General features: G+C 55.2%; 3 protein-coding genes and 1 long non-coding RNA gene across 4 annotated transcripts; 1 reads left to right on the top strand and 3 right to left on the bottom strand.

Annotated features, from left to right (window-relative positions):
* Positions 1-3,802: 3,802 nt before the first annotated feature.
* On the bottom strand, positions 3,803-5,098 carry LOC119945759. The gene is made up of 3 exons (XR_005456331.1): positions 5,062-5,098; positions 4,841-4,885; positions 3,803-3,879 (listed from the first exon to the last, which is right to left on the bottom strand). It is a non-coding gene; the product is annotated as an uncharacterized LOC119945759 (long non-coding RNA).
* Positions 5,099-5,469: 371 nt separating this feature from the next.
* SBSN (suprabasin) lies at positions 5,470-6,585 on the bottom strand. Its single transcript, XM_038767622.1, has one exon. The coding sequence runs from the start codon at positions 6,583-6,585 to the stop codon at positions 5,470-5,472; it is 1,116 nt and encodes a 371-aa protein (XP_038623550.1).
* Positions 6,586-9,778: 3,193 nt separating this feature from the next.
* Positions 9,779-14,512, top strand: GAPDHS (glyceraldehyde-3-phosphate dehydrogenase, spermatogenic). The gene is made up of 11 exons (XM_038766890.1): positions 9,779-9,911; positions 11,953-12,145; positions 12,269-12,365; positions 12,465-12,571; positions 12,677-12,767; positions 12,886-13,001; positions 13,128-13,209; positions 13,498-13,649; positions 13,814-13,976; positions 14,062-14,159; positions 14,258-14,512. The coding sequence occupies exons 1-11, from the start codon at positions 9,842-9,844 to the stop codon at positions 14,328-14,330; spliced, it is 1,242 nt and encodes a 413-aa protein (XP_038622818.1). The 5' UTR covers positions 9,779-9,841; the 3' UTR covers positions 14,331-14,512.
* A 90-nt stretch (positions 14,513-14,602) lies between these two features.
* TMEM147 (transmembrane protein 147) lies at positions 14,603-17,714 on the bottom strand. The gene is made up of 7 exons (XM_038766898.1): positions 17,512-17,714; positions 17,317-17,386; positions 15,706-15,771; positions 15,470-15,606; positions 15,188-15,272; positions 14,923-15,044; positions 14,603-14,788 (listed from the first exon to the last, which is right to left on the bottom strand). Exons 1-7 carry the CDS (start codon positions 17,586-17,588, stop codon positions 14,668-14,670), a joined length of 678 nt encoding a protein of 225 aa, XP_038622826.1. The 5' UTR covers positions 17,589-17,714; the 3' UTR covers positions 14,603-14,667.
* Between the last annotated feature and the right edge of the window lie 7,429 nt (positions 17,715-25,143).

Here is a 25,143-nt window from a genome sequence, read left to right on the forward strand (position 1 = left end):
GGGTGTGAGAAGCAGTGTGGCCAAGTGGATAGAGCATGGATCTGAGAGTCAGAATAATAATAATAATAATAATAATAATAATGATGATGTTTGTTAAGTGCTCACTATGTGCCAAGCACTGTTCTAAGCACTGGGGTAGATACAAGGTAATCAGGTTGTCCCGCATGGGGCTCACAGTCATAATTCCCCATTTTGCAGATGAGGGAACTGAGGCCCAGAGAAGGGAAGTGACTTGCCCAAGGTCACACAGCAGACAAGTGGCAGAGCCGGGATTAGACTCCCAAGCCTATGCTCTTTCCACTAAACCACACTGCTTCATCCCAGCTCTGCCATTTGTCTACTGGGTGGCCTTGAACAAGTCATTTTACTTCTCTATGCCTCAGTTATCTCATCTGTAAAATGGGGATTAAGACTGTGAACTCCAGGTGGGACACGGACTGTGTCCAACCTGACTACCTTGTATCTACTCCAGAATTTAGTACAGTGCCTGGCACAGTGTAAGCACTTAACACTGATTGAGTGATTGATTGATTGATTAACAAATACCAAAAAAAGAAAAAAAAAGGAGAGGCTGGAACTGGGACAGGGGTTAGTCAGTGGGAGCAATGTGGCCTAGTGAACAGAGCCTAGGGCTCAGAGTCAGAGGACCTGGGTTCCAATCCCAGCTCTGCCAGTTGACTGCTGTGTGACCTTGGGCAAATACTCATCTGTAAAATGGAGATTCAGTGACTGTCCTTCTTTCTTAGACTGTGAGCCCCACGTGGGACAGGGACTGTATCTCACCTGATTAACATGTATCTACTTCATTGTTTAGAACAGTGCTTGGCACATAATAAGCGCTTAACAAATTTAACAAATAATAATAATAATAATAATAATAATGATGGCTGGGATGGGGCTGAAGCCTTGGACGGGGACTAGGGCAGTGGGTAGGCCTGGGACAGGGACTAGTGGCTGGAAAAGCACTGGGGACTTTGCCAGGGGCAAGGTGGATGATTCTCAAATCTCCCTCTCTAGCCCCAACCTCTTTCCTTCTCTGCAGGCTCTCCATTTCCTCCTGCCTTCAGAACACCTCTACTGGACGTTCTGCCGATGCCTCAAACTTAACATGTCCAAAACAAAACTCTTCATCTTCCCACCCAAACCCTGTTCTCCCAGAGATTTTCCCTTCACTGTAGGCAACTCTACCATCCTTCCTGTCTCCTGGGCCTGTAACCTCAGTTCTCTCATTCAACCTAAATATTCAGCCTGTCAACAAATCCAGTCATTTCTACCTTCACAACACATCTAGGATTCACCCCTTCTCCTCAATCAATCGTATTAATTGAGCACTTACTGTGTGAAGAATACTCTACTAACCACTTGGGAGAGTACAGTATAACAGAGGTTTTTGGGATTTTTTGGCCTTTTTTATGGTATTTGTTAAGCACTTTATTTTGTGCCAGGCACAGTTCTAAGCACTTGGATAGATTAAAAGCTTATCAGTTTGGACATAGTCCACGTCCCACATGGGATTCACAGTCTTAATCCCCATTTTACAGATGAGGAACTGGGGCACAGGGAAGTTAAGTGACTAGCCCAGCAGACAAGTGTCAGAGCTGGGATTAGAACCCAGTTCTTTCTGACTCTCAGGCCCATGCTCTATCCTCCAGGCCACATAAACATATCCCCTGCCCACAAGGAACTTACGGTCTACAGGGGGAGACGGACATTACAATAAATTACTGATATGTGAGGCTGAGGGTAGTGTTCGTATCCGGGCCTTGACGGGAAACAGATCTAAGTGCTCAGATGATGCAGAAGGGAGCAGAAGTAGGGGAAATGATGGCTTAGTCGGGGAAGTCCTCTTGGAGGAGATGGGATTTTAATAAGGCTTTGAAGGTGGGAGAATGGTAGAGGTCTGTGGGGTAGGAAGAGGGAGGGAGTTCCCGGCTAGAGAGAGGATATGGGCGAGGGGTCAGTGGCAAGAAAGACAAGACCAAGGTACAGTAGGTCAGTAGGTTGGCATTAGAGGAAACAAGTGTACGGGCTGGTCTGTAGTAGGAGATCAGCTAGGTGAAGAAGGAGGGGGCAAGGTGATAGACTGCTTTAAAGGCAATAGTGAGGAGTTTTTGTTTGATGCAGAGGTGGGTTTTGATGCAGAGGTGGGTGGACAACCACTGGAGGTTCTTGAGGAGTGGGAAAACAAGGACTGAACGGTTTTGTAGAAAAATGATCCATACAGCGGAGCAAAGTAAGGACTGAAGTGGGGAGAGACAGGAGGCAAGCAGGTCAGTGAAGAGGTTGATGCAGTAGTGAAGGTTGAATAGGATCAAGGCTCGGTGTAGCGAAATAGCAGTTTCCCCTCCATCCAAAGTACCTTGAGCTCATCTGTCTTGCTGCTGACCCCTTGCCCCTGTCTTCCCTCTGGCCTGGAACTCTCTCCCCCTTCAAATTAGAGAGTCCACCACTCTCCCCGCCTTCAAAGCCCTACTTGTATCACATCTCTGAGAGGCTTCCCCTGACTAAGCCCCTATTTCCCCTATATGTTGTTTCTTCTTCTTATTATTATTATAATGGCATTTGTTAAGCACTTACTATGTGCAAAGCACTGTTCTAAGCGCTGGGGGGGATACAAGATGATCAGGTCGTCCCACGTGGAGCTTCCAGTCTTAATCCCCATTTTACAGATGAGGTAACTGAGGCTCAGAGAAGTTATGTGACTGGCCCAAGGTCACACAGCAGACATGTGGCAGAGTCAGGATTCGAACCCATGACCTCTGACTCCCAAGCCCGGGCTCTTTCCACTGAGCCACACTGCTTCTATGTGACCTGTGCACTTGGATCCATATCCTTTAAGCACTTGATATTCACCCCACACCAGGCCCCACAGCACTTGTGTACATACCCCTATACTCTCCCATTTCCCCATCTGTAATTTATTTCACTGTATGTCACCTTCTCTAGTCTTTAAACCCCGTGTAGGCAAGGAGTTTACAGACTTACATTGCACTTTCCCAAGCACTTAGTACAATGCTCTGCACACAGTGAGCGCTCAATAAATATGATGGACTGATTGGATTATATCTACCTACTCTATTATATTGTATTCTCCCAAATGCTCAGTGCAGTACTCTGCACGTGGAAAGTGCTCATTAAATGCCATTGATGTATGGATTGAGTGACTGATTGATTGGGGAGAAGGTGGATCTGAGATGAGAGCAGGTGGGCGGGACTGAGGCTGGGGATGAGACAGGGTCTAGGGTGAGACAGGGGTTAGGAAAGAGAGAGGGGTTAGGTCAGGGACTAGTGGCTGGAAAAAGGGACTGGGACAGGGCTGAAGGTTTGAACAGGGTTTTGGAGTTGGGATTTGGGATTAGGATAGGATTGAGAGGGGGGCTGGGGGCTGGGACACGGACTGGAGCAGGGGCTGGGGATGGGGGCAGGGGGCTGGGACAGGAGCTGGGGGGTAGTGCAGGGCCTGGGATGTGGGCTGGGATGGGGGAGGGGGCTTGAGGTAGGGGGCTGGGGACAGGGGCAGGGGGCTGGGACAGGACCTGGAATGTGGGCTGGGAGAGGGGCAGGGGGCTCGGGGAAGGGGCAGGGGGCTGGGGCAGGAGCTGGGATTAGGCAGGGAGAATCGCACATTCCCGCCAGGAGGGAGAGGAGGAGGCGCGGTGTCTGGAGGTTTGACTGTTTTATTAATTCACCTACGAGCCCGCAGGGCCCCAGGAGCCCGCATCTCCCTCCCTCCCTGCTCCCCCTCTGTCCCCTCCCCCCGCCCCCCACCCCGGCCCCCGTCCGGGGTCCGCAGCGGCTCGGCCTCTGGGAACCAGGACTTCGGCCACGGCCCTAGCCACGGCCATGGCCCCCTGCTCACGGTTTGATGTTGGCGATGCCCTGGGGAGAGGAGGAAAGACGGGAGGGTAGAGGCCTCCCTGGGGCGACGGACAAACCGGGGACGGGGCGTGGGGGGCAGGGGAGAGGGAGAGGAGAAGTTCCCCCCGGGCCTGGTATGCCCTCCCTCTGCCCATCCGCCAAGCTAGCTCTCTTCCTCCCTTCAAGGCCCTGCTGAGAGCTCACCTCCTCCAGGAGGCCTTCCCAGACTGAGCCCCTTCTTTCCTCTCCCCCTCGTCCCCCTCTCCATCCCCCCGTCTTACCTCCTTCCCTTCCCCACAGCACCTGTATATATGTATATATGGTTGTACATATTTATTACTCTATTTATTTATTTATTTATTTATTTATTTTACTTGTACATTTCTATCCTACTTATTTTATTTTGTTGGTATGTTTGGTTCTGTTCTCTGTCTCCCCCTTTTAGACTGTGAGCCCACTGTTGGGTAGGGACTGTCTCTATGTGATGCCAATTTGTACTTCCCAAGCGCTTAGTACAGTGCTCTGCACATAGTAAGCGCTCAATAAATACGATTGATTGATCGATTGATTGAGAAGGGGAGGCGGAGGGAGGGAGGAAAATAGAGGAGACTGGACGGGGGCGGGGAGCCGGGCCTTGGCCACCTCGGGGTCAGGGAGGAGGCTGCCCCTGCCGTCCTAGAAAAACTGGAGTCTTAGCCCCGGGTGGAGAGGCTAGCCGGGGAGAGAGGTGACCCTGGAAGGGGGAGGGAGGAGGGACCGGGGAGAGAAGTGACCGGGGTGGGAGGGCAGGGGGGGAGTCCGGGAGATGGGTGACCAGGAGGGAAAGAGGCCACCCAGGGGGAGGGGTGACCCGCGGGGCGAGGGATGACCCACGGAGAGAGGTGACCCGGGGGTCAGGGATAACAGGAGGGAAGGGTGACCCTCTCCCCAGGAGGTACCCGCCGGGGGTCGAGATCAGAGGCCAGGGAGCGGTCGGACTCACCCTCCACAAGGCCGACAAGTTAATCAGCGGGACATTGGCCGTCGCCTGGGGAGAAACGGGCCCTTGGATTTCTCTCCCAAATGACCTCCCGGCCCGGCCCCATCCTGGCCCACGCCCCGCTCCCGCCCCCCGCTCCCCCCTTCTCCGGTTCGCTCCCTTCTTCCCCTTCCCCGGCCCGCGCCCCGCGCCCCGCGCCCCGCGCCCCTCACCGGCCCACTTACCCCCGAAGAAACAGGAGTCACCCCGCCGCCGGTCTGCTGCCCGCCCTGCGGAGGGAAAGGAGCGTTAGGCGCGGCAGACGGAGGGCTTTTCCCCGTTTCCAGATGGGCAAACTAAGTTCCAGGACTGAGGGGTCCTAAACAGAAGTCGCGCGACCTCTTCCTCTCTCATCCCAATCCCTCCCCACTCTACACATGTTCGGATCAGGGAAGGGGGTGGGCGTGTAGACGGCAGGGGAAAGGGAGAGGAGGAGAGAGAAGAGGAGAGGGGAGGGGACAGAAGCGGGGGAATGGGGGACGGGGGTGGAGGGAGTTCCCTAGCTGATCCCTCTTTCAGGCCTCTCTCCTAATCCTGATTCCCAGGCGGGCCCGCCCCCGGGCCCCCGCCCCGTCCCCGGCTCCCTGCTCGTTTCAGGTCGCGCCCATCCTGGGCAGCCGCCCCCTCCCGCACTCCCGTGGCCCCCCGGCTAATCTCGGGAGGGGGCGGTCTGCCCCTCGCCGGCCGGCACCTACGTGCAGGAGTTTGTCAGCCTCTTTCCCGGCCTGGTTGACCCCATGGTGGACGTCCTTCCCGGTCTGGTCCCACGCCTGGTTGACCCCCTGGACGCCCTTGTCCAGCTCCTTGCCAGCCTGGTTGACCCCGTGGTGGATGTCCTTCCCGGTCTGGTCCCACGCCTGGTTGACCCCCTGGACGCCCTTGTCCAGCTCCTTGCCGGCCTGGTTGACCCCATGGTTCACCCCGTGAGCAACTTTGTCCAGCTCCTTCCCAGCCTGGTTCACCCCATGGTTGACCCCCTGGACGGCCTTGTCCAGCTCCTTGCCGGCCTGGTTGACCCCATGGCTCACCCCATGAGCGACTTTGTCCAGCTCCTTCCCAGCCTGGTTCACCCCATGGTTGACCCCCTGGACAGCCTTGTCCAGCTCCTTGCCGGCCTGGTTGACCCCATGGTTCACCCCATGAGCGACTTTGTCCAGCTCCTTCCCAGCCTGGTTCACCGCATGGTTGACCCCCTGGACGCCCTTGTCCAGCTCTTTCCCGGCCTGGTCGACCCCATGGTTGATCCCCTGGATGCCCTTATCCAGCTGCTTCCCGGCCTGGTCCCACGCAAGGTTGACCCCCTGGATGCCCTTGTCCAGCTCCTTCCCGGCCTGGTCGACCCCATGACTGACCCCTTGAGCGACTTTGTCAGCCTCCTTCCCGGCCTGGCCGGCAGCGTTGTTGGCCCCGTGGGCCAGCTTGTCCAGGCCGCTGTTGACCCCCTGGATTCCCTTGTCCAGCTCTTTGCCAGCCTGACTGCCCATATTGCTTAGCCCGTTGAACACCTTCTCCACTTCCTTGCCAGCCTGCGTGAAGCCGTGGTTGATGCTGTCCAGAGCTCGGCCCACTTCACGCTCAGCATTGGTCAGGCCGCGGTTGATGCCGTCGATGACTTTCTCCACGGGGTCGGCCTCAGTGGCGAGGCCGGGATCTACCCCCAGGGCAGCCAGGAGCAGGAGGGAGCCGGCGAGGACGGCGGCGGGGTGCATGCTGGCGGATGGACGGGCGGGCGGGATGGCAGAGAGATGTTGCGTCGGGTGGGTGCCTTTTTAACCCGCCCGCCCAGTCGGTCCCGTGACTCAGCCGGGCTGGGCTGAGCCCGGATCCCGGGGAGGCAACGACCAGCTCCTGGTGGGGAGGCGGGCCCAGTCCCAGCAGGGAGTTTCCCGGCAGATTTCGAGTTGAGCAACGGGGAGGGGGCAGGCTGAGTCAACCGGGAGGCTGGCAAGGTGGGCCGTGGCCCAGAAGTAAGGCCCAGCTCCAGCGGTCCCCCGGCCCCCTGGTCCCCTGGCCTCGCGGCCCAATGGCCCAGGGGCCCCGCGGCCCAGCTGGGGGAACGGCAGGGATGAATGACGGAGACCCTGATCCAGTCTGCCTGATGGGCAGACAGGTGTGCTGTCGGACAGACAGGTGGATGGGGCGGTGCTGACAGTGAAGAAGGCTAGCGCGCCCTCCCCAGACCCAGGATCTGCCCCTTCCCCGCCTACCCACTACCACCAGTACACTTCATGCTACTCCCCTTCAGGGACAGACATCAGGGTGCAAACACAGACCCACTTGGTGTACACACACAACATAAACACACGCACAGCACACCTGTGTACACACAGGCACACCTGCACCCCACATTCCCAGACACACCCACATACCGACCCACAAAGAGGTACAGGCACTTCAGTGAACATATGCCCACACGCAGTGGAATCTTTGCACTCACACTGATGCCTGTGCCCACATCCCTCCATATGAACCTACCCGCACAGGAATCCCTGCGCTCTCACAGACACGCCCGTACACACGTGCTAGGATCAGGATCCAGTTCCTTTCCCAGAACCCCAGCGTCCTAGCTCCCAGGCCCCAGGCAGGGGCTGGGAGCCGATCACAATCGGATCCGGAGACCCGGGGACGCAGCGGCTCCAGAAAAGCCGGTTGGACAGGCGGGCGGCAGCGCTGACACAGAGCCGGGGGACGGGGGTGGAGGGCGGAGCGGCTAGGCCGGGCCGGGCCCGGCAGGACCAGAGAGGGGCAAGGTTGCAGAAGCTGTAGCAGCCCGTAATGGGGACCTGAGGCATCTGGGCCACCAGCTCGAGGCTTGGGCTAGGGCTTTGGGGCCCAGAGAAACTGGGCATGGGTGGAGGTGAGGTGAGCGGGCTCTTGGCTTGGTGGGTAATAATGATAACAATAATTGCGTTATTTTTTAAGTGCTTACTGTGTGCCAAGCACTGGGTTAGATTCAAGGTAATCAAGACTGCGAAATCAAAGTATTCAAAGTAATCAGACATAGTCCCTGACCCCCATCCCTTCCTTCCTCTCCCCCTCGTCCCCCTCTCCATCCCCCCATCTTACCTCCTTCCCTTCCCCACAACACCTGTATATATGTATATATGTTTGTACATATTTATTACTCTATTTATTTATTTTACTTGTACATATCTATTCTATTTATTTTACTTTGTTAGTATGTTTGGTTTTGTTCTCTGTCTCCCCCTTTTAGACTGTGAGCCCACTGTTGGGTAGGGACTGTCTCTATATGTTGCCAATTTGTACTTCCCAAGCGCTTAGTACAGTGCTCTGCACATAGTAAGCGCTCAATAAATATGATTGATGAAGATGATGATGATGGGACTAGCAGCCTAAATAGGAGGGAAAACAGGTTTGGAATCTCCATTTTTCAGATGAGGAAACTGAGGCACAGCTAAGATCACACAGGAGGCAAGTGGCAGAGCCAGGGTTAGAACGCAGGTCTCTTACTCCCAGGCCTGCCCTCTTTCCACTAGGCCGCAACACAGGTCAGTAGGAGGTGATCCAGAGGAGGGGCTGGCTCTGTCCGGGCCAGGCCGGGGCTCAATTGAGGGGCGGGGTGGGGCTGGGCTGGCCTTGGGTGCTGGAGGCGGAGCCGTACGTGCGGGGGGAGCGGATGTGTTTACCCTGCCGATGGGCCACATTTGAGCAACCCGGGAGTCACGACTCTCTCCCACTCCCCTTCCGGGACCCCACCCCCACCCCCGGCCCCGGGAGGCCCGGCCCTGCACCCTCAGCCCCTGGGCTGTTTCTGTGTCAGTGTGTGTCTGCATGTGTGTGTGCGTGTGTGTCCCACATTAGGTCTGTGTGTTTTTTTTCATCTGGGTGTGCCTATGACAATAGTACGTATGAGCGTATATTTGTGCGTGCGCCACGCGCACGTGTAAGTCCTGAGGCCCATCGTCGGCCTCAATCATTTCTTCTGCTGAGACCTGCTGAGGGAGGGGAAGTTAGAAGGTCATGGGTTCTAATGTCGACTGCGCCACTTGTCTGCTGTGTGACCTAGGGTGAGTCACTTAACTTCTCTGTGCCTAGAAAAGCATTGTGGCTCTGTGGAAAGAGCACGGGCTTTGGAGTCAGAGGTCATGAGTTCAAATCCCGGCTTTGCCAATTGTTAGCTGTTTGACTTTGGGCAAGTCACTTAACTTTTCTATTCCTCAGTTACCTCATCTGGAAAATGGGGGTGAAGACTGTGAGCCCGCCGTGGGACAACCTGATCACCTTATAACCTCCCCAGCGCTTAGAACAGTGCTTTGCACATAGTAAGTGCTTAATAAATGCCATCATTATTATTACCTTATCTGTAAAATGGGGATTGAGACTGTGAGCCCCACATGGGACAGAGATTGGGTCCAACTCAATTTGCTTGTATCCACTCCAGCGCTTAGTATGATGCCTGGCACATAGTAAGTGCTTAACAAATACCATTATTATTATTAATCAGGCCCCATATCTTTACACTTTGTGGCTTCCTAAATACAGTGCTGTGCACATAGTAAGCGCTCAATAAAGGCAAGTGATTGATTGATTGATCTATCATTTATTTTAAGGCCTGTGTCCTCCGCTAGATTGAAGGTTTTTTGGAGATTGGGTCTACCTACTCTATCGTACTCTCCTAATGCTTAGTACAGTGCTCTGCACACAGTCAACTCATTCATTCAATCGTATTTATTGAGCGCTTACTGTGTGCAGAGCACTGTACTCAGCGCGGTCAATGCTCAATAAATGGCGTGCGTCCTCGATGGATTGATTTTTCCGGTTTCCCTGGCAACCGAGGGGGCGGACGCTGGGGCAGTGGTCCTCCCGCAGGCGCCCCGGCCCCGCCGCCTCTGTGACGACATTCTCGACGACGCCACGGGGGTGCGGGCCCTGCCGCCGGCCGGCTCCGGGGCCTCAGTTCCAGCAACGCGGGGCGGGGGGTGGGCACGGCCCTAGCCTGGCACCATGTCGACCAAGCGCGATATCGTCCTGACCAACGTGACGGTCGTCCAGCTCCGGCGACAGCCGCGCCCGGGTGAGGGCACGCCCGGGGCGGGCGGGAGGGCGAGCCGTCGGACGGGCGGGCGGGCGGGCGGGCGAGCCGTCGGACGGATAACGGGCCCGGGCTTGGACTGGCGCCGCTGCGCTTTCACCGCCAGGTGTCGCCCCGGAGCTGGGAGGAGGGAGGGGGGAGGAGGAGGCCGAAGAGGAGGAGGAGGGGAAGAGGAGGAGGAGGAGGGGGAGAGGAGGAAGAGGAGAGGAGGAGGAGGAGGAGAAGAGGAGGAGGAGGAGGAGGAGAAGAGGAGGAGGAGAGGAGGAGAGGAGGAGGAGAAGAGGAGGGGGAGGAGGAGGGGGAGGAGGAGGAGGACATCCAGGGGTCTGTGCCCATGGCGCCAGCGCGCCTGCGCGGGGACCAGGCCTCAACGGTTGGGGTTGCGGTTTCCATGGTGACGCAGGGGGCATTAAAGGCGCCCCCAGCGGAAACGGCCTCCCTCCGAGAGGAGCCGCGGGAACAGGTGATGGGGGCCGCAGGCCGGACGGACCCGGGCGATCGGACGGACGGACGGACGGAGGGAGGGAGGGAGCCCGGCAGGCGTTTGTGCCCGAGTTGGGATGGGCCGGAGCCGTTTACACAGTCTCAGGGACACACGTTCATCACCCCGCCAGATATCCACGCGCAGCACAGCTACGCCCACAGACATCACCAGACCCACACGCACACACATCCCTAGCCACAGACACCCTCACAGCCACACAGGCCTATAGAGCTAGCCGTAATCTGTTCATCTCCACGCAGCATCACACACACACACACACACACACATCAATCAATCGTATTTATTGAGCACTTACTGTGTGCCGAGCACTGGACTAAGCGCTTGGGAAACACAAGTTGGCAACATATAGAGAGAGTCCCTACCCAACAGTGGGCTCACAGTCAGCAGCACACAATAACCAAACGGTCACACACAGACCTACAGTGGCACACAAGTCAGTCACAAAGTCGTAGAGGCACCTCTAGTCACACAGGCGCTGACCCCAGGGCCAGGAGAAGGTAAGTCATATGCCTAATGCCATGTCTCCCACTTCAGGGATCTACCTCCGGGCCATTCCTTCTGCAGAGCCCCAAATTCATTCATTCATTCAATTGTATTTATTCAATCAATCGTATTTATTGAGCGCTTACTGTGTGCAGAGTACTGTACTAAGCGCTTGGGAAGTACAAGTTGGCAACATATAGACACAGTCCCTACCCAACAGTGGGCTCACAATCAATCAATCGTATTTATTGAGCACTTACTGTGTGCAGAGCACTGTACTAAGCGCTTGGGAAGTACAAGTTGGCAACATATAGAGATGGTCCCTAACCAACAGTGGGCTCACAGTCTAGAAGGGGGAGACAGAGAACAAAACAAAACATATTAACAAAATAAAATAAATAGAAAGATATGTACAAGTAAAATAGAGTAATAAATACGTACAAACATATATACATATATACAGGTGCTGTGGGGTAGGGAAGGGGGTAAGGTGGAGGGGATGGAGGGGGGAAGAGGGGGAGAGGAAGGAGGGGGCTCAGTCTGGGAAGGCCTCCTGGAGGAGGTGAGCTCTCAGTAGGGCCTTGAAGGGAGGAAGAGAGCTAGCTTGGCGGATGTGGGGAGGGAGGGCATTCCAGGCCAGGGGGATGATGTAGGCCAGTGGTCGACGGCGGGACAGGCGAGAATAAGGCACGGCGAGGAGAGAACGAGATGCCACCAGACTTCACAGGACGGGTGCAGATCCCTCAGATTGACCCCAGAGATGGGCACTCACCCAAAGGCCCTGGGTCCATCCCCTCCTCTGCCTGAGGATGGTTTATCCACTGGCCGAGCTGAAGAAAGGGGGACAGGGCCCAAGGGCACTGACATGTGTGTATGTATATGTAGAACAGTGCTTTGCGCATAGTAAGCGCTTAATAAATGCCATTATTATTATGAGTACATACACATCCGGAAATTGGTGCATAGCTGTGTGTCTGTGGTGCCTATCTCTGTGTGCATTTCAGCCTGTTTGCCTCTAACTTCTCCATCCTTCAGTTGCTAGGGCGCCGCCTCCCCCGCCTCCTCCCCCAGAGCCAGAGCCGGAGCCAGAACCAGAGCCGGAGCCAGAACCGGAGCCAGAGCCGGAGCCAGAACCGGAACCAGAGAAACCACCAACACCCCCGCCCCCGCCACCCCCTCGCGCACCATCTATTCAAAAGATGCCAGATCTGACTGTGGGGATCAACGGGTGAGTCCCCTCCGCCCCCCGGCCCCGGGCCGGACAGCGCTCCGAAGGCCCACTGACCCCTGCCCGGGAGGGGGGCTGGGCCGGGCCCAGGAGCGGAGGGCCTGACTCTGCCGTCTGGGACAGGTTTGGCCGCATCGGCCGGCTGGTGCTGCGCATCTGCCTGGAGAGGGGCGTGAAGGTCGCGGCCATTAACGACCCTTTTATCGACCTCAACTACATGGTGAGGGGCTGAGGGATCCAGAGTGAGGGGACTGACCTGGGGGACTGGGTGAGGGGTGGCAGGGAGGGGGCCTCCCTGGACCCACCCGCTCCTCTGCAGGTTTACATGTTTAAGTATGACTCTACACATGGCCGCTACAAGGGACAAGTCAAGGCCAAGGATGGGAAGCTGGTGGTGAACACCCAGAAGATCACAGTCTTCCAGCGGTGGGGCCAGGGGCCGGGACAGGGGCCCGGGGTCGGGGCAGGAGTGCGGGGGTGGGGGTGGGATAGGGGCCTGGGGCCCCAGGTCAGGGTTTTTACCCCTCACAGAGCCAAGCCCAACGAGATCCCCTGGCGCCAGGAGGAGGTGCTCTACGTGGTGGAGGCCACGGGTGCCTTTGTGACTAAGGACAAAGCCTTGGTGAGGCAGGGTGGGGAGGGCTGCGACGGGAGGCGGGTAGGATGTCCGGGAGTGATGGGGATAGGGGGCTGTTGGCAGGCCCTTTGCTAAGCTGTGCTCTCCCCCCGCTCCCGCTCAGGGTCACATCCAGGGAGGGGCGAGGCGAGTGGTGATCACTGCCCCTTCCCCTGATGCCCCCATGTTTGTCATGGGCGTCAATGAGAAAGAGTTCAACTCAACCATGACCATCGTCAGGTACGGTGCCCAGGGGAGGGGAACCAGAATGGGATGGCAGGAGGGGGCAGCTACAGGGATTCCCCCTTGCCCTGCCCGTGGCCACAGCATCTATGCCCTCTCTCCACACCGCGCCTCCAATTCCAGCACTGCCTCCTGCACCACCAACTGCCTGGCACCTCTGGCCAAGGTCCTGCACGAGAAGTTCGGAATCGCTGAGGGCCTCATGGTGAGGGGCAGACCAGGGTTGAGGGGCGGGGGGCGCAGGGGCCCAGCGGTGGCCTGTGCCAAAGACTTCCCCGGCTGCTGCCAGTCAGTGCCGGGGAGGGGTCGGCAAGGACCAGAGTGCTGGCGGGGACTGACCTGGTGGGGAGGTGGGGTGGGGGCAGGACAAGACTTGGTCCCCGCCCTTGGGGGCTACCATGATATGGGGCAGATGGGAGACGGGAAACAGCCCACCCACGGGGCTCTGGCCAGCTCGCCTTTCACCACCCCCTACCTCCCCCCCGAATGCCAGACCACAGTCCACGCCTACACAGCTACACAGAAGACAGTGGACGCGCCATCGACCAAGTCCTGGCGGGAGGGTCGAGGGGCTCACCAGAACATTATCCCCACGGCCACAGGCGCAGCCAAGGCCGTGGGCAAGGTTCTCCCAGAGCTGGATGGGTAAGGGGGATGCCCACAAGTGGTGCCTGGGGAGTGGGGATGGAAGGCAGCAAGAATGGGGAAGCAGGGACAGAGGGCTGGAGGTGGGCAAGGAGCCAGGGAGCCCAGGCTCAGGCCCAGGTCCTGCCCACTCACCCGCCTGGCCCGGCTGGCCTGGGCTGCAGGAAGCTGACGGGGATGGCGTTCCGGATCCCCATCTCCGACGTGTCGGTGGTTGACCTGACGTGCCGGCTGCTGTCACCAGCACCATACCCTGAGATCAAGGAGGCTGTGCGGAAGGCTGCACAGGGGCCCCTGGCTGGCATCCTGAGCTACACGGAGGACGAGGTTGGGAGGCGTCTGGGGTGATGAGGTGGGGAGCGCCAGGTGGGGAGTGGGGGCCAGCCCCAGGGACAGGGTCTCCCTCTCCCAGGTGGTCTCCACCGACTTCATCGGAGACAAACACTCGTGTATCTTCGATGCCGCTGCGGGGATCTCACTCAACAACCAGTTCGTCAAGCTCATTGCCTGGTGAGCGGGGGTCGGGGGGGGGGTCGGGGACAGGGCCTTGGCCCGGGAGCAGTCATCCGGGGGGTTGCGCCCTCTGACCCCGACCCCTCCTGCACCAGGTACGACAACGAATTTGGCTACAGCCAGAGGGTGGTGGATCTGCTGAGCCACATGTACAACTGTGAGAAATGAAGGCTGGGCCGCCCCTCCGGATTCTGGCCGCAGCCCGCCCTTACCCAGGCCCCCGGACCTGCCCCCAGGCCCCAGGACCTGCCCCCAGACACAGCCCCCGGCACCCAGGGGGAGGGCACAGGTCCTGGCTTGTCTGTCAGACCAGTGCAATAAATAGCCCCGCTGCCGGCCGTGCACATGCATTTTGGTGTGTCTGTGTGTACGCGCGTGCACGTTGCTGGGGTCGGAGGGGAGATACCTGCAGGGTGGGAGACAGCAGGATGGAGACTTGGAAAAATCCAAACTGGCTTTATTCCTGAGGGCCACGGGGGGCAGGGGAGGGAGGCCCACGGAGGGCTCAGTTGCCGTGGACGAGAGTGACGAAGAGGCTCAGGGAGCTGAGGGCCAAGACACCAGTCAGCACGGTCCGGACCAGCAGCGCCGTCCAGCTCCCCAAGACAAAGAGGTGGACGGAGGACCTGGTCGGTGGGGGGGAATGCATGCCTGTGAGGAGGGGAGAAGGGGAATAGAGGAAGGCAGACTCCCCCAGCAGGTGAGTCCCCAGCTCCCCCCCAGCCCCAGCCCTCCTCCTCCCCACCCCGGCCTCACTCACTCTAGGACGAAGCCCTTGTACACGCTCAGCCCGAGCAGCAGGGTGAGCGGCAGGCGGAAGTGGCGAGGCAGGTCGTAACGGCTGAACATCCAGACCAGGGCAGAGACCGCGATGTAGTGCACCTGGGGGCGAGGCGGCCGGGGGCCGGGCCCAGGTTGGAGGAACTGTCGGAGGGGTGGGCGCCTCAGGGGGGTTGGAGCGGTGAAGGGTTAGGGGCCAGCGGGGAGCGGGGGCGGGTTTTCGGGGGGCGAGGGGTTGCAGTTACCAGGCTGATGTTGGATTCGATGCCCATCTGGATGTATTTCCAGTCAAACTCAATGCCCCGGGCCCCAACCCACAGCGGGATACAGCTGAAGAGGCAGAGATGCCAAACAGAGAGTCAGTGGCGGCACCGGCCCCCAGCTCCACAGTCACCCCAATCCCGGCCCGGCCCGGCCCGACTCCCTCCCTCCCCAACCAAGCGCCTCGGCCCGGCCCGACTCCCTCCCTCCCCAACCAAGCGCCTCGGCCCAGCGCCCCCAAACAACCCAACCCCGGCCCCTCTCACCGGGCGGTGACCAGCTCCGCGGTGGCCCAGCCCATAGCGGCCACCATGACCTTCAACTCCCCCTTTCCCGCGTTTCTTCCCATCACCAGGTGCAGCCCCACCAGATCAGCCACGTCCACGGTGGCCTTCATGAACTCCTGGGGGGGGGGGGGGGGGGGGGGGAGGGAGGCGGGGGCTGAAGTCGGCCTGCCTGAGCAGCCCCCCCAGGCCCTCCGTCCTTGGCCCCGCCTCCTCACCCCCAAGAAGTCGTAGGCACCGGCTCCGCCCTCCCAGGTGGGGAAAAAAGTCGCAAGAAACAGCATCTGAAGAGAAGGGGAGACGTGGATGAGAGACAGGGGAAGAGAAGGGGAGACGTGGATGAGAGACAGGGAAAGGATGATGATGGCATTTGTTAATCTCACAGTGCCTTGTTCTCGCCTGTCCCGCCATCGACCCCCGGCCCACGTCCTCCCCCGGGCCTGGAATGCCCTCCCTCTACCCATCCGCCAAGCTCGCTCTCTTCCTCCCTTCAAGGCCCTACTGAGAGCTCATCTCCTCCAGGAGGCCTTCCCAGACTTGAGCCCCTTCCTTCCTCTCCCCCTCGTCCCCCTCTCCATCCCCCCCATCTTACCTCCTTCCCTTCCCCACAGCACCTGTACATATGTATATATGTCTGTACATATTTATTACTCTATTTATTTATTTTACTTGTACCTGTCTATTCTACTTATTTTACTTTGTTAGTATGTTTGGTTTTGTTCTCTGTCTCCCCCTTCTAGACTGTGAGCCCACTACTGGGTAGGGACTGTCTCTCTATGTTGCCAGCTTGTACTTCCCAAGCGCTTAGTCCAGTGCTCTGCACACATTAAGCGCTCAATAAATACGATTGCTTGATTGATTAAGCGCTTACTATGTGCAAAGCACTGTTCTAAGCGCTGGGGGGGGTCCCTCGTGGGGCTCACAGTCTTAAATTTCATCATCATCATCATCATCATTCACATTTATTGAGTGCTTACTATGTGCTGAGCACTGTACTAAGCGCTTGGGAAGTACAAATTGGCAACATATAGAGACAGTCCCTATCAATCAATCAATCATATTTATTGAGTGCTTTCTATGTGCAGAGCACTGTACTAAGCGCTTGGGAAGTACAAATTGGCAACATAGAGAGACAGTCCGTACCCAACATTGGGCTCACAGTCTAAAAGGGGGAGACAGAGAAAAAAAAACAAAAAACCAAACATACTAACAAAATAAAATAAATAGAATAGATATGCACAAGTAAAATAAATAAATAAATAAATAGAGTAATAAATATGTACAAACATATATACATATATACAGGGTCCCTACCCAACAGTGGGCTCACAGTCTAAAAGGGGGAGACAGAGAACAAAACAGAGAACAAATTTCATTTGACAGATGAGGTAACTGAGCAGAGAAGTTAAGTGACTTGCCGCAAGTCACACAGCTAAGTCTAGGAGTCAGGATTAGAAGCCACGACCTCTGGCTCCCAAGCCCGGGTTCTTTCCACGGAGCCGTGGAAAGGAGCCGGGGCCGGGGGGAGGAGGATAATAATAATAATAATAATGATGATGGCATTTGTTAAGCGCTTACTATGTGCAGAGCACTGTTCTAAGCGCTGGGGCGTATACAAGGTGATCAGGTTGTCCCACGGGGGGCTCACAGTCTTAACCCCCATTTTCCAGGTGAGGTAACTGAGGCTCAGAGAAGTTAAGTGACTTGCCCAAGGTCACGCAGCGGATGTGGTGGAGGCGGGATTCGAACCCCTGACCTCTGACTCCAAAGCCCGTGCTCTTTCCACCGAGCCACGCGCCCCACGGCCAGCCCCCCGGCGGGGGCCTCACCTTGCACAGCTGCACGAACAGGTAGCTGGCGCCGGCCTGCACGCATCTCCAGAAGGCGTTGTATTCCGACCTGGCGGGGGGGAGGCGGGGCAGGGGGCAGCTTGGGGCCGCGCCCTCCGACGCCCCCCGACCTCCGCCCGCCCGACCGGGGGTCCCTCCCCTCCCTTCCCCTCCCTCCCCTCGCCCCGCACTCACAGGCCGCTGCCCTTGTAGGCGATGAGGAAGGGGAAATAGGCCAGCGCGAAGCAGTTCCCGAAGTGGAAGAGAGTCATGGCCGGGCCGGGCCCCGGCTCCTCGGCCCCACGGGCGGAGCCTCCGAGGGCCACGGGATGGGGATGGGGATGGGAGGTGGTACCCGGTGCCCGGGCCCCCCGCAGCCCCTCCCGGCGCCTCGCCTCCCGCGGCCCACTACGGCCCGATCACACCCGGCAAAGGCCCTGCAGGGCGCAGGCGCCGTGACCTTCGACCTCCCTCGGCCCTGCCTCCTCCTCCTCCTCCTCCTCCCCCTTCCTGCATTCTGGGAACGGTAGTCAATCAATCAATCAATCAATCGTATTTATTGAGCGCTTACTCAATCAATCAATCGTATTTATTGAGCGCTTACTCAATCAATCAATCAATCAATCGTTTTTATTGAGCGCTTACTGTGTGCAGAGCGCTGGACTAAGCGCTTGGGAAGTCCAAGTCGGCAACATAGAGAGACAGTCCCTACCCAACGGTGGGCTCACAGTCTAGAAGGGGGAGACGGAGAACCAAACCAAGCATACTAACAAAATAAAATAAATAGAATAGATAGGTACAACTAAAATAAATAGAGTAGTAAATATGTACAAACATATATACATATATACAAGTGCTGTGGGGAAGGGAAGGAGGTAAGATGGGGGGATGAATGAAGTCTTCATTCAATCAATCATATTTATTGAGCGCTTACTGTGTGCAGAGCGCTGGACTAAGCGCTTGGGAAGTCCAAGTCGGCAACATAGAGAGACGGTCCCTACCCAACAGTGGGCTCGCAGTCTAGAAGGGGGAGACGGAGAACCAAACCAAACATACTAACAAAATAAAATAAATAGAATAGATATGTACAAGTAAAATAAATAAATAGAGTAATAAATATGTACAAACATATATACAGGTGCTGTGGGGAAGGGAAGGTGGTAAGATGGGGGGGATGAATGAAGTCTTCCTTCATTCAATCAATCGTATTTATTGAGCGCTTACTGTGTGCACAGCACTGGACTACGCGCTTGGGAAGTCCAAGTTGGCAACATAGAGAGACAGTCCCTACCCAACAGTGGGCTCACAGTCTAGAAGGGGGAGACGGAGAACCAAACCAAACATACTAACAAAATAAAATAAATAGAATAGATATGTACAAGTAAAATAAATAAATAGAGTAACAAATATGTACAAACATATATACAGGTGCTGTGGGGAAGGGAAGGAGGTAAGATGGGGGGGATGAATGAAGTCTTCCTTCATTCAATCAATCGTATTTATTGAGCGCTTACTGTGTGCAGAGCACTGGACTAAGTGCTTGGGAAGTACAAGTTGGCAACATAGAGAGACAGTCCCTACCCAACAGTGGGCTCACAGTCTAGAAGGGGGAGACAGAGAACAAAACCAAACATACTAACAAAATAAAATAAATAGAATAGATATGAGAAGCAGCGTGGCTCAGTGGAAAGAGCATGGGCTTTCGAGTCAGAGGTCATGGGTTCGAATCCTGACTCCACCACATGTCTGCTGTGTGATCTTGGGCAAGTCACTTAACTTCTCTGGGCCTCAGTTACCTCATCTGTAAAATGGGGATTAAGACTGTGAACCCCACGTGGGACAACCTGATCACCCTGTATCCTCCCCAGCGCTTAGAACAGTGCTTTGCACATAGTAAGCACTTAATAAATGCCAGTTATTATTATTATTATATGTACAAGTAAAATAAATAAATAAATAAATAGAGTAATAAATATGTACAAACATATATAGAGAGAAGCAGCGTGGCTCAATGGAAAGAGCATGGTCTTTGGAGTCAGAGGTCATGGGTTCAAACCCCGGCTCCACCAATTGTCAGCTGTGTGACTTTGGGCAAGTCACTTCACTTCTCTGGGCCCCAGTTCCCTCATCTGTAAAATGGGGATGAAGACTGTGAGCCCCCAGCGGGACAACCTGATCACCTTGTAAACTCCCCTGCGCTTAGAACAGTGCTTTGCACATAGTAAGCGCTTAACAAATGCCATTATTATTATACAGGTGCTGTGGGGAAGGGAAGGAGGTAAGATGGGGGGGATGAATGAAGTCTTCATTCAATCAATCGTATTTATTGAGCGCTTACTGTGTGCAGAGCACTGTACTAAGCGCTTGGGAAGTCCAAGTTGGCAACATATAGGGACGGTCCCTACCCAACAGTGGGCTCACAGTCTAGAAGACTTGCCCCTTCCTTGCCCCTTCCCACACCGACCCAGCATGCCCGCACGCCCGTGGAGCGAGGGCCGAAAAATGAGAGGAAAAAAAGCCCTCTCCCCTTAGTCTGTCACTGGTATTTCTTAGGTGCTTACTGAGTACAGAACACTCTACTCAGCTCTCGGAAGAGTAGTGGATCACATAGTGGGTAAAAACGCCTCCTGACCACAAGGAGTCTAGAGGAAGAGACAGGCATTAAAATAAAGTATGGACATTCATTCATTTCATTCATTCAATCGTATTTATTGAGCGCTTACTATGTGCAGAGCACTGTACTGAGCACTTGGGAAGTACATATCGGCAACATATAGAGATGGTCCCTACCCAACAACGGGCTCACAGTCTAGAAGCCCTACTGAGAGCTCACCTCCAGGAGGCCTTCCCAGACTGAGCTCCCTCCTTCAATCAATCAATCGTACTTACTGAGTGCTTACTGTGTGCAGAGCACTGTACTAGGCACTTGGGAAGTACAAGTTGGCAACATATAGAGACAGTCCCTACCCAACAGTGGGCTCACAGTCTAGAAAGTCCTTCCTTTCCCCCTCCTCCCCCTCCCCATCCCCCCCGCCTTACCTCCTTCCCCTCCCCACAGCACCTGTATATATGTATATACGTTTACACATATTTATTACTCTATTTTATTTGTACATATTATATTTATTTTATTTTGTTAATATGTTTTGTTTTGTTCTCTGTCTCCCCCTTCTAGACTGTGAGCCCACTGTTGCGTAGGGACCGTCTCTATATGTTCCCAACTTGGACTTCCCAAGCGCTTAGTACAGTGCTCTGCACACAGTAAGCGCTCAATAAATACGATTGAATGAATGAATAGAAGGGGGAGACGTACAACAAAACAATACAAGTAAACAAGTGAACAGGTGTCGATACCATCAGAATAAACAGAATTATAACTATATACACGTCATTAATCAAGGCCAGGCTCCTGTGGCCTGAATCAGGTGATTACATCAGCAGAATATTTGTGGGAATGGCCATTTAGATGATGAATTACCTTTAATTGAGAACATCTCTGTCTCCCCAGCTAGCCCGCAAGATCCTTGAGGGCAGAGATTGGGTCTACTTATTCTACTGTTCTCTCAGTACAGTGCTCTACACAGTAAACGCTCAAGACACACTGGCTGTTGGGCTGACGTATTGAATGATGATCTGACTTGAAGCCAGACAACCACCCAACTCTGAGATACGGCAGTGCCTGCACTCACTGTTGTCAAATGGAAAAAAAGGAATGCTGTCATAACATGTCGATGTATGTGCGTGCATGTCTACTCTCACCACTGTGGTATTTGTTAAGCGCTTACTATGTGCCAGGCACTGTACTAAGCCCTGGGGTGGATACAAGCCTGAAAAGCAACATAGCCTTTTGGAAAAAGCAAGGGCTTGGAAGTGGGTTTTAATTCCTGCTCTGACACTCGTCTGCTGTGTGACCTTGGATAAGTCACTTAACATCTCCGTGCCTCAGTTTCTGCAACTGTAAAATGGGGATTCAATACCTATTCTCATTCCTACTGAGACTGTGAGCCCCATTTGGAACATGGACTGTATCCAACCTCTTTAACTTGTGTCTACCCTGGGGCGTGGAATGGTGCTTGACACATAGTAAGCACTTAACAAATACCATAAAAAAGGGGAAAAAAAAAGAGCTGTGGGCCTGAGAGTGGGGTGATGATCAAGTGCTTAAAGGATACAGATCCGAGTGCATAGGGGACACAGAGGGAATTGGGGTAGAGGACGTGGGGGCTTAGTCACAGCAGGCCTCTCTAGTAAGGCTTTTGAAGGTGGGGGAAGTCGTGGTCTGTTGTATACGAAGGGGAAGGAAGTCTTAAGACTGAGCCTCATGTGGTACAGAACCTGTGTCCAACCAGATTATCTCATATCTACCCCAGTGTTTAGTACAGTGCCTGGCACACAATAACTGCTTAACAAAAAGCAAAGGGTAGGGAGGGCTAGGGAGAGGAAGTTCCAGGCCAGAGGAATGATGTGAGCTAGCTGAGATGATGACACAATGTGTATGTTGGTATTAGAGGAGTGAAGTGTATTGGCTGGGTCGCAGTTGGGAATCAGCAAAGTAAGGTAGGAGGAGGCGAACTTCTTGAGTGCCTTAAAGCTAATGGTGAGGAGTTCCTGTTTGATGCCTACGCGAATGGGCAACAACTGGAGGTTCTTGAAGAGTGGGGAGACGTGGACCTAACAGTTTTGTAGAAAAATGATCTGGGCAGCAGAGTGCAGTATGGACTGGAGTGGGGAGAGATAGGAGGCAGGAAGGTCAGCGAGGAAGCTGATGCGGTAGTTAAGGTGGGATAGGATAAGTGCTTGGATCAGTGCAGTAGCAGTTTGGATGGAGAGGAAAGGGTGGATTTTAACTACATTGTGAAAGTAGGAATTTGGTGACAGATTGAAAATGTGGATTGGATAGATGAAATGAGTCAGAAGGTAACAATAACGGAGTCTCTCGCCGAGAATGACAGACAAGCTTCAGGGCTGAGACTCTGGGGGGCTGAGACTTTGGGGCTGAGTCTTCAGAGGAGCTGAGACTTCACGGAGGCCAAGATTTCAGGGCCAACCCCTGCATGGAGGAATTAATTCTTGTCTTAGTGGCTCGCACAGCAGCCGTGCGCACATGTCTGGAGGAGATGGAGGGCTTGGGAGATGGAGACAGCAGTGGTACGCCACATGTGAAGGGCAGGGAGTTCCAGGCAGGAGGGTGAATGTGAGCAAGAGGTGGACAATGGGAGAGATGAGAACACGGCCCAGGGATTAGTGAGGTATGCGAGCTGAGGGGAGGGATGATGCAGGGACACAGGCATGGCTCCCTGCCTCCTCCCCTTCCCAAGGACACCCCCAAGACCTCCTCCAAAGCCCCCTTCTTCACGGACCCCCCCACCATCCTAGGCCCCCCTCCTCCCAACTCCCTCCCCAGACTCTGCTGTGTGGCTGCACTCACTCCCGGGGCATCTGCAGACTCCCAGTTTTCAGAACTCATCGTAGGTGAAGATGAGAATCCCGAGAGGGAGGGGGACGAGCCACCACTGGTAACCGCAGAGGACGGACACCCGGCCAGAGGCCAGACACCAGAGCAGAGGCCAGACACCGGGCCGTAGACCACCTGAAGCCAGAGCATGGGACAGACACTAGCCCAGAGGCCAGACACCAGGGCAGAGGGACAGACAGGAGGGAGGGAGGGATGGGTGGTGAGAAGTCACATGGAAGAATGCTGGAACTCGCCTCTCTTCACACCCCCGCCCCCAGCCTCTCCATGTGTCTCCTACCGGATGGGCATGAAATTGAAGGTGGCAGGCATGCCTGGGCAGTAGTAGAGGAAGCAGCCGACGCAGATCTGGACCACAATGGCGATGACCAGGATCTTGTTCCTGGTGAAGGAGAGGGGAAAGTGAGGGGATATGGGGTTGAAGACTGGTGCAGGAGTCGGTGGAATGGGGCAATCCCCATTTTACAGATGAGGTAACTGAGGCCTAGAGAAGTGAAGTGACTTACCCAAAGTCACACAGCTGCCAATTGGCAGAGCTGGGATGATGATGATGATGATGATGGCATTTGTTAAGCGCTTACTATGTGCAAAGCACTGTTCTAAGCACTGGGGGAGGTTACAAGGTGATCAAGTTGTCCCACAGGGGGCTCACAGTTTTAATCCCCATTTCACAGATGAGGTAACTGAGGCACAGAGAAGTGAAGTTACTTGCCCAAAGTCACACAGCTGACAGTTGGCAGAGCCGGGATTTGAACCCATGATCTCTGACTCCAAAGCCCATGCTCTTTCCACTGAGCCACGCTGCTTCTCTAACCGGCTCTGCTCCAACCTTTGTTAAGCACTTACTGTGAACCAGGCACTATACTAGGCAATGAGGTGGATATAAGCTGATCAGGTTGGATACAGTCCACTTCTTACATGAGGCTCACAGTCTTAATCCCCATTTTACAGAGAAGAGAACCGAGGAACAGAGAAGCTAAATGACTCACCCAAGGTCACACAGCCAGGAATAGAGCCCAGGTTATTTTGCCCCTGCTCTGCCCCTGCCGTTACTCTGCCCCTGCTCTCTCCTCCTGACCCTTTTCATCCTCTTTTCTGCCTCTGCTCCTGCTCTGTCTCTTCCCCTACTCTGTCCCTGCTGTGCCTCTACTCTTCCCTTGTCCTTGCTCTACCCCTGTCCCTCCTTTGCTCCTGCTTTGCCCTTGCCCCGTCCCAGGCTTACCACTACTCTGCCCCTCCCCCCGCCCCCGAGGCACGGCTCCGGGACTCTGTTTCCCCAGGAAAGCTCAGGCGGGCAGATGGGCAGGCGGGCAGGGGGCAGGTGGGCAGACAGGCGGGCGGGCCGGCCGGTGCCCTGGAGCGTATGTGTTTTGCTCTGCTGCCTGAGAGATAACATTCACCACAACCGTGTTCCTCCTGGCTAGAGATCAACCAATCAATCAGTCAATCAATCAATCGTATTTATTGAGCGCTTACTGTGTGCAGAGCACTGTACTAAGCGCTGGGAAGTGCAAGTTGGCAATGTAGAGATGTTGCCCCCCCCCCCAATCCTAAACAAGGTTACAGCTGACCCTCTCCCAGCACCCCCCCCCCCGCCCCAATCCCATTCCCTGCCGTCGGGGTGCGAGGCCAGGGGGACACCTAGACTCTGGCCTCATTTTATCCGAGCAGTCCCCCTTTCCTTGCCCCTCTTCCTCCTCCTTCCTCCATGAGGGGCCCGTGGAGGGCGGGGCCCGCAGAGACGTGGGCGGGGAATAGGGGTGGATATTTACTGGGGGTTTACTTTGTGCACAGCACTGTACTAAACTCTTGGGAGAGTGCAATGCAATAGAATAAAGTACACACGATCCCCGTCTTCACAGTCTAAATGAGGAGTAGCGATTAAAATAAATTACAGATAGAGGGAAAGGCAGAGTAAATATAATAGAATTATGGCATTTGTCAAGCGATTATTATGTGCCAAGCGCTGGGGTAGATACAGCACTTTGCACATAGTAAGCGCTTAACAAATGCCATCATTATTATACAGGGTAATCAGGTTGTCCCCCCTGGGGCTCACACTTTTAATCTCCATTTTAAAGATGAGGGAACTGAGGTACAGAGAAGTTAAATGACTTGCCCGAGGTCACACAGCAGACAAGTGGCAGAGCTGGGATTAGAACCCACGTCTTCTGATTTCCAAGCCCGTGCTCTTTCCACTAAACCACGTCAGTGGATACATACAAGGTCTGTGGGGCTGAATATGAAAGTGCTTATGGGGTTCAGACTTTTTTTTTAAAAAAAAAGGTATTTGTTAAGCGCTTATTCTGGAGCCAGACACTATACTAAGTGCTGAGGTAGATACAAGAAAATCA

Source organism: Tachyglossus aculeatus, chromosome 26 (genome assembly GCF_015852505.1).
Source record: "Tachyglossus aculeatus isolate mTacAcu1 chromosome 26, mTacAcu1.pri, whole genome shotgun sequence".
NCBI lineage: Eukaryota > Metazoa > Chordata > Mammalia > Monotremata > Tachyglossidae > Tachyglossus > Tachyglossus aculeatus.

Bases quoted from the DNA above. Each gene is read 5' to 3' on its own strand.
- SBSN (XM_038767622.1), bottom strand. From the start codon at position 6,585: ATGCACCCCGCCGCCGTCCTCGCCGGCTCCCTCCTGCTCCTGGCTGCC.
- GAPDHS (XM_038766890.1), top strand. From the start codon at position 9,842: ATGTCGACCAAGCGCGATATCGTCCTGACCAACGTGACGGTCGTCCAG. The intron at 12,146-12,268 runs GTGAGTCCCCTC...CGTCTGGGACAG, and splicing joins CTGACTGTGGGGATCAACGG to GTTTGGCCGCATCGGCCGGC. The intron at 13,977-14,061 runs GTTGGGAGGCGT...TCCCTCTCCCAG, and splicing joins TGAGCTACACGGAGGACGAG to GTGGTCTCCACCGACTTCAT.
- TMEM147 (XM_038766898.1), bottom strand. From the start codon at position 17,588: ATGACTCTCTTCCACTTCGGGAACTGCTTCGCGCTGGCCTATTTCCCC. The intron at 15,607-15,705 runs GTGAGGAGGCGG...CCCCCCCCCCAG, and splicing joins GTGCCTACGACTTCTTGGGG to GAGTTCATGAAGGCCACCGT. The intron at 15,045-15,187 runs GTAACTGCAACC...CCTCGCCCCCAG, and splicing joins TCGAATCCAACATCAGCCTG to GTGCACTACATCGCGGTCTC.